Source organism: Bicyclus anynana, chromosome 12 (genome assembly GCF_947172395.1).
Source record: "Bicyclus anynana chromosome 12, ilBicAnyn1.1, whole genome shotgun sequence".
Classification (NCBI taxonomy): Eukaryota; Metazoa; Arthropoda; class Insecta; order Lepidoptera; family Nymphalidae; genus Bicyclus; species Bicyclus anynana.
In genome coordinates, this window is record NC_069094.1 from 3,588,633 (window position 1) to 3,597,231 (window position 8,599).

General features: G+C 35.6%; 1 protein-coding gene across 1 annotated transcript; it reads right to left on the reverse strand.

Annotated features, from left to right (window-relative positions):
* Positions 1–1,471: 1,471 nt before the first annotated feature.
* Positions 1,472–2,839, reverse strand: LOC112043444 (cytochrome P450 6B1-like). Its single transcript, XM_024078851.2, has one exon. It carries the CDS (start codon positions 2,837–2,839, stop codon positions 1,472–1,474), a length of 1,368 nt encoding a protein of 455 aa, XP_023934619.2.
* Positions 2,840–8,599: the final 5,760 nt, after the last annotated feature.

The window sequence follows — 8,599 nt, forward strand, 5'->3', positions numbered from 1 at the left end:
ATCGTTAGCAATACCACATATAGCATTCTTATGTATTTTAGATAGCAATATAGCGTGGTCAACAAAGTCGAATACCTTTCTCAATCCAGAAATATAGTAACAACTGGTATTCATATGTAATATAGTATCAATATTCAAGCTTTATGTGACCAGCTTGATCAGGTTAAAGCAAGCTTTTGTTGTCGAACTGTTTTTCTGAAATCCGTACTGTTCTTTTGTACGAATATTTGTTTCAGTAATGAAATGATTCATCCTTGTGTACATTGCCTTTTCAAAGATTTTCGAAAATATAGTAATTAGAGTTATAGGTCTATAATTAATAATTTCTGCTCGATTGTCCTTTTTACTTAAGTACTGTAGGTGCAGCTTGCCTTGGCTTTGATTATTATTTTTGATGAAATGGGAGTTGGGTATTCCAGATGGTATAACGTAAGCAGTAGTTAGAGATTCTCACAAATGAAACGAAATCATATGCATATGCATGCGTAAGCATGGGAGAAGGATATGAGGTCTGCTTACTTTTGCTGACAAAAGGGATCGGGGGTAAATAATTGTACTAAATCGGCTTACATAATACTTGAACGGCCCCTTATATAATGATTTTTAATTTTCTTGGAATAAGATTTAAATAAATCCCTCCTCTTGGAGCAAGAACAACACGCTGTGGATCAAATGAGAGGGCTCTAGGCGTGTTCTTGGAGACTTCTACGCGGAAATGGTTCAACAGCTTCATCAGACATACGCGACTCTGGATTTTAGCTAAAAGCTTACCTGCAACAAATTATTTTATGGTAATCCCAGTGTAGCTTAAGTGTTTTATGTTCTGTGGTTAATCCTAATTACACAAAAGTTTTTTTAATTGTATGCTAATAGTAAAGCAATTTTCTAAAGGGATATTTGCGATCATTACTTTCGGAGTTACAGAGATTTAAAGGATCATAATTGCGGCACTGCCTCGGATCCCTGAAAAACGCCCCAGCCACGAATTAATAATTTCGTTAGATTGTATGGGCGTTCATACAAAATTACAAATATCTTTGTTATTTGTGCGTGTATGTTTATAGTTCATATATTGAAAAATATCATCATCAATATCACGTCCGCCCGTCCCTCCGTTCGTCCATCATCAGTTCGTATCTCATGAACCGTGATAGTTATACAGTTGAATTTTGATTATGTACCTAGTTCTGTTGCCGCTGTAGGTAATGGCAAGTACTAAAAACCGGCCAAGTGCGTATCTGGTCACGCGCAGTATGGTGTTCCGCAGAATAAATGAGCACGTTAAGCCCTTAGGTTAATTTTACACGAGCAGCACGTTGCCAACTGCAGAGTCATTTGCTACCCACGAATCGTTGATGAGTACACATTAGAAAAACGCAGCTTAGTTAAGAAGAAGGGGTTTAGGAATAGAATCTTTGTCACTTACTTTACGTACCTTAATAATAATAGTACGTATTTTGTTGGAGGTTATTTAATCAGATAACTTACCGATACAGAATCTAGGACCGGTACCAAAAGGTATAAAAGCACAAGGATGTCTTTTGCTCTCATTCTCGGGAGAAAATCTCTCTGGGTCAAATTTGCTTGGATCCGGAAAATACTTCTCATCGTGACTTATAGCCAATGTTGGTACTAACACGATTGTCCCTTTCTCAATAGTAATGCTCGTCCCTGGTATACTATATTCTGCATTGGCCCGTCGTTGTATATCTAATATTGGGTATTTTCGAAGAGTTTCGTTAAATACTTTTCCCATATAAGTCAATTCATTAATTATTTTATACGTTATGTTTCCATCGTGTCGGTCGAGTACTCCATCGAGCTCAAAAATGAGCTTATCCTGTATATGAGGATTAATTGCTAGTTCGTACAACATAAATGCCACAGTAGCCGCACTGGTTTCGTATCCAGCTACATACAATGTAAACGCTTGAGCCGCTATTACTTCATCAGTCAATTTTGCAGAATCTATTAATTTTACCATGTCTTCCATTTTTGTAGTTTCCAAAATATTGCCTTGATTTTTGATTTCCAAAATTAAATCTATGAAGTCTTTTTTGTCAGAAGGTATACCATTTTTGGCTTGCATACTGTCCCTTACTAAATTAACAAAAAAGTTACCGAGTTCTGCATTGTAAAAAGAAGATTTAAATCTCTTTAGTATACCAGGATATAATAAATCTAAATCTTGGGCAAAAGTCCTTGTAAATGACAATTTATCAATTTTAGACATTTTCTCTACGAGCAAGTTACTATCTGAGCTAACGTCCAGTCCAAAAATACATGCAAAAATACATGACATTGTAAATTTCCGCGCGAGTGAGTACATCTCTTGATCTGTTTTCACTTCAGTAATTTGTTTGATGTGCTTAACAAATATGTCGCCTCTTTCATTGACTAATTGGACCATAGTTTTCAATTTACTTGTTGTAAATAAAGGTGAAACTAAACTCCTAAGGGGCCGCCAGATGTCTGATTCAGCGTGAAAAAGATTAGTACCTAAGCCCTTTTCACTCAATTCCATGCCGCGATCGTCGAAATTATCAAAATCTTTAACACAAATCGTCTTTACCAAATCTAGGTCTCTTATTAGCAAACTGGGCGTAGTCATTCTATAAATACCAACTACTTTTTCATTTGGATATTCATCGTATATTTCTTTAAGTACTTCTGCAGCAAGCGACTTTCTGAGAACGTAATTTTTTATATTACCAAAGAATGGCAATGGTTGTGGACCGGGAACATTTCTCGATTGCCAATATTTAAAAGTTCTTGTGAAATGATAATACACTAAACACCCGAATATCACAAACACTACCAGCGTGTAAAGAAAAAACATTTTGCACGGTCGCTCTGATGTATATGAGTAGTTATAAACAATGTGCGATTTTAGTTGCATGCTTTTATAGTGTATTATAAACTACCTATCTATCACGTAGCAAAGGAGCTGGTGGATACGAAATATACTTATAATAAAACTGTAACCAGTTACCGGTACATTAAAGATGTTTTGAAAATTTTTGTTGGAGGGCATTACACAATCTATACAGAAGCCAAAAATATATATTTTTTTAGTTTTTGCCTATCTGTCTGTCTGACCGTAATTTTGTCGATTGGACATGACGCTGAAACTACTGAATGAGTTTAAATCAAACTTGGCACAATTTATGACCATAATACGAAGAAGATTATAGGATAATATTTGTCAAGAAAATTAAATCAGAAGGGGGTGAAACAGGGGTTGAAAGTTTCTGTGGACAAACCTTAATTTTGTATTGTGTGTGAACTACCACAAAAATAGTAAAAATAATGTCATTTAAATTTTTACCCCTAAAAGGTTTAAAGAGGTTGAAGTGTTTTTAATTCATGTTTTGAGTTTTGTAAAATGATTAGTCGACTAATTAATATGTTTAAAATATGCAAAAATATAAATAGAAGGGGCTGAAATAGGGATTGGTAGTTTATATATTTCCACGCGGCCGAAGTCACGGTCGTCCGCTAATCTATACTAATATTATAAAGCTGAAGAGTTTGTTTATTTGGTTGGTTGAACGCGCTAATCTCAGGAACTACTTAGATTAGGCAAATAAAGATTTTACCTATTTAAAAAATAAGCCTCATGAGTTCTAAATAATGGTCCTAATTTATGGCCAATTTTCAGCTCTGTATCATTCGAATAATTTTGGCCCGAGTTTGTATGGAGATTGACTTTGGCCATTTATGCTACTCAAGTAGCTTTAATGGTCAACTACACCATCTGCTGGGCAACGAGCAGATGGTTTAGTTGATCATTATAGCTACTAAAAAATAAACAATTATAATGACAATAATATCACGGAAGCAAAGTGGAGGACAAAACTAGTATAACATTATCTCTTAATTACTTAAAAAATAATGCAATTTTTATTGCATTATTATTTAAAATATGTATAATATCTTTAATTGGATAATGCAATCTTATAACAAAACATGTTGTTTCCATACTCGTAGTATGACTTGCAAAATTGGGTAAGATACAAACTTGATGATAGCTGTGAAATACAAAAACAAGCATTAATTTAACTGATGCTACAATAGGCCAATTCCCCTTTCTTATAAGGAGGGAGGCCTGACCTGCAGTTAGCCGTTAAAATAGGCTTATTATCAGCTTATTTTAACGGCTGATATACATGCCAATTTAAGGCCTAATTAATAAAAACAAATAAAAGAGAGATAAGTAGATAAATAACTATTATCTACTTATCTCTACTTTCTTTATATCAAATCTAAAGAATAAAAAAGTCTTTAATAGGTTTGGTAGTACTCTTCAATAACAAGATCCCCAAGACTGTGATGGACCTGTCAATGCATAGCTTTAAGCCATGTGCTTAAAAAAATTACTTAGTCGAGGTTACTACACCATTGATGAGTTCCTTATTGATAAAGATGCTTGGAGGCCGTTGGATCAGCTTCCACCTTCACACAGGTAGTAAAACTATAAGAAAGTATAATGTTGTCATCAATTGTAAATTATTATATTGTACGATTTATTTTAAAAGAGCAACTGTTGAGTTTTTGCCGGTTTCTTCTCATGAGAAACTGCCTTCCGAACCGGTGGTAGAAACTTTACAAATAGTCAAATGACGTGTCAAAAGTGCTTGTAAACTGAGCATACTTGAAATAAATGAATTTTGAATTTTGAATCACCGTTTAGTGTATTGTGCTAATAATATAATGTTTTGCAGTATTATCCATTTCATTCTACTTTAAATCGTTATCTTGATAATAGATTGACTTTTCATGAGCGTGAACTATCTGCTATTATTTAGGGTTGTTATTTCTTTTGTTCACTTCTATGTAACCCGGAAAATCCATATTTCCCGCAGGATTTGTGAAAAACATTCTCGCAGACGAATTCCGCTAGTTATTAAATAAGTTTTATAACTTGGCAAATTCGTTCATAACACTCCCAATGGTTTGCGCGCGCCGGGAGGGGGTAGCGTATGTCTCGCGCGCACGACTTATGAAATAATTGTGTAGGTACACCTATCTAACGTTTCTGCTTACTGTTTTACTTTACTTTTCTTTTTTGTAATGTTTTTCTTTTTGTAATGTAGTCCTATTTATTGTAATTTTTGTAATTAGTCCTAGTCCAACGGAAAACATTAGAAAATCCTACCTGGTCTCCACGATACAGATCAATCTAGTGTGGAGACCACAGGCAATCTTATGGTTTTTTTGTATCTATTTTTGCTCAATAAAGATTTTATTTATTTTAAATGATTTTACTTCACACCCGCGCAGTCCTTCCCCTCCCGTCGCCCGCATGTCATGGGAGTGTCATCAAAGAACTTGCCAAGCTATAGATACGTAATTTAATCTTAACTTTCGCTTATGAGAAATTCAGACAAACTAGACGTTACGATAAAATTAATATAAATAAAAATAGATATGACGAGGGCAACATCATATTCATTCATGTATTATAATGAAATTCATATTGTTTTTGTTCAAGAGTTTACCTAGATTTTGGTAATGTAAATATGACCTATAAAGGGTGACCATATTCCTCGATACATAAATTACGTTCACATGTTATCATTACCATAGGAAAAAGCAAAGTATTGATGAAATCTCTAAGTTATCTATTATTAATGGAATGGCGACCTCGCACCGGAAAGCGCAGTGTTGGTCGACCCCCCACTAGGTGGACCGAGGATATCAAGCGGGTTGCAGGGAGCCGCTGGATGCTGGCGGCTCGAGATCGTTGTGTTTGGAGGTCCATGCAAGAGGCCTATGTCCAGCAGTGGACGTCTATCGGATTATCTATTATTATTTATTTTTCTTTTGTTCTGTACACCTAAATAGATGTAAAATATAGTTTAATATTATTGTTTTACTTAGTACCTATTCGTAAGTAGGTTATCTATAAAGAGCAAAGATTTGATTGTTTGTTCGTTTATTAACATTCAACAGGCTCTGGAACTACTGAATCTATTTGAAAAATTCTTTCACTTTTGGGAAGCACAACTATCTTCATCTATATTTTATGCTCGTATTGTTACGGGAACGGAAACTATCAGTAACATCTGATAGATAGATACATGAAAGAGTTTAATATTATGTCTATAAGCTCACCAACCCACATTGGAGTAGCATAACGAGTCCAAGCTCCATATCTTCTCTCCTGTAAAGAGGCAGACCAGGGCCTGTACGGCAATTCTTTTTCTACAAACGCTAACGCTTCAAAAATTAAAATTTTGTTAGTTTTCGAAGCGATAGCGTTTGTAGAGAAAATCGACATGCCACATGGCTTTGGCCTGGCCTTGTAGTAGATTGCCAAAATTGTATGTCATAATGAATTAACGCTTTTTAGGACACTTTGAAAAATGAAAATTATTATCCTCATATCAACCATTAATTCATGCTGTGATCTTCTAAAACTAGAAGCGTTTTAGAAGATCATTTCGTAATATTCTAATGAATAGAAGTTCCAACAGTTACATATCAGATGTTATTATGTTTCATACAAAACCAAATAATTGTTAAATTGCAAAGCATAAACGTACAATCATCATTAGTTCATAATTTCAGTACAAAAAACTTCATAATTATATATTTACGAGTATATCCCACTCATCTTACGAGTACATTTAAAATCGTAAGTAGTATGACAATGGGCTCTAAGCAGTCATTCGCACGAGAGTATTTTGACAGACATTAAAAAACGTTAAAATTTGGTATGTAGTGAAATTGAAAATGCAACACCGCTGGAAAAAAGCATCGTTTTTAAAAGCGCTGTCGTGTGAACATATATCTACTTGGGAACATCGATCGTAGATTGTTAGCTGAGCCCCGAAGCATCGCGGAATTGTCATTTGTATTGCAAATACTTACCCATAAGTGTTGCCAGTGATGACCTATGGTTCCGAGACTTGGTCGCTAACCATGGGCCTCATAAGAAGGCTCAGAGTCACACAGCGGGCGATGGAACGAGCTATTTTAGGAGTATCTCTGCGTGATCGAATCAGGAATGAGGAGATCCGCAGAAGAACCAAAGTCACCGACATAGCTCAACGAGTTGCGAAACTGAAGTGGCAATGGGCGGGGCACATAGTTCGAAGGGCCGATGGACGTTGGGGTCCCAAGGTGCTGGAATGGCGACCCCGCACTAGTAAGCGCAGTGTTGGTCGACCCCCCACCAGGTGGACTGACGACATCAAGCGAGTCGCAGGGATTCGCTGGATGCAGGTGGCTCAGTATCGTGACGTTTGGAAGTCCCTACAAAAGGCCTGTGTCCTGCAGTGGACGTCCATCGGCTGATATGATGATGATGATAATACCCATGGAAAGTAGCACCTTTCCCTTTATTCGTGTTGCGGCTTGTGTTTTTACATTTCCAAAATGAACAAGAAGGCATAATAAAAAAAGATAAAACAGTAAAATATTTTTTTAAGTCCACGTCCACTCACAGCATGCGCTCGCTGCGTACTAATAAGATGTGTGTCGTAATTTAACGTCCGTTAAAAAAACTCTCGTGCGAATGAGGGCTATTTAACCAATTACCTACTGAGTTGCTGTGTAACAATTAGTTGCAAATTTTTTATTCACTGGCAAGCCTTTGACTCCGGTTCATACAATGATAAGTGACAGTCTTAGCCAAAGACATTTTACACTATAGACATGTTACGAGCCTACAAAATCACCGCAAAAGTGCTCCGAATTTAGCTACGCCATCGAGCGCACAGAAGGACAGTTTTGCGTTTACTTACTTTAAATGTTTATGTAGGTATCTATATAGTTTTTCCACTTCATAAACACACGTTATAGAAAATATTTAGGTATTATTTGTTGAAATAAATTTCGTTGTTTACCTATTTATTCGACTAAATGAAATCAAGACAGTTAGCCACCTTTCTGCGCCTCAGTTTCGACGTATTAATTTTTTCTGTTGCGTTAGTAACATATCTGCTAGTATAAAATGTCATCATTCAGAAGAAATTATATTATCGGCTAGTAAAAATAGGGGATAATAGTTTGTATGGAGAGTCCTTCACTTTATACAAGTTTCATTTGCAAAAATTGGTATGTGTACTACCAGAAAAATACTAAACTTAATGTAATTAAAGATTTTTCCAGAATTAAAAGGTTAAAAAGGGGTTGAATTTTTTTTAATACAAATCGGTCATAATTTGAGTTACATTTTTGTTTGTTGTGCTGCATCGCTATTGGCTGCATGGCATAATTTGAGTTACATTTTTGTACTAAAACATCGGAAATTATAGTAAAATAGGGGTTGAAAGTTTATACGATTTTCCGAGTATGGTCATGACTAAAATATTTTACAGTCAAGGACTTTTATAAAAATGACAGTATTTTTAAATTATTTTATTCTCTAAAACGCACTCATCCGAGTATATTCACATCTTCGCTGAAATAAATCGCGTACATGAAAACCACATCCAGTTCATCCAGTGCCACGAAAAGTCTGAAATATTAGGAATATTCCACCACACACACACTTAGGGTTGCCAGGTCGCCGAAATTGAAAGCCGGACAATCCAACCAGTTTCGCCTGACAATTGGGTAAAAAGTCCCGACATTATTGGGGATTTTGTGT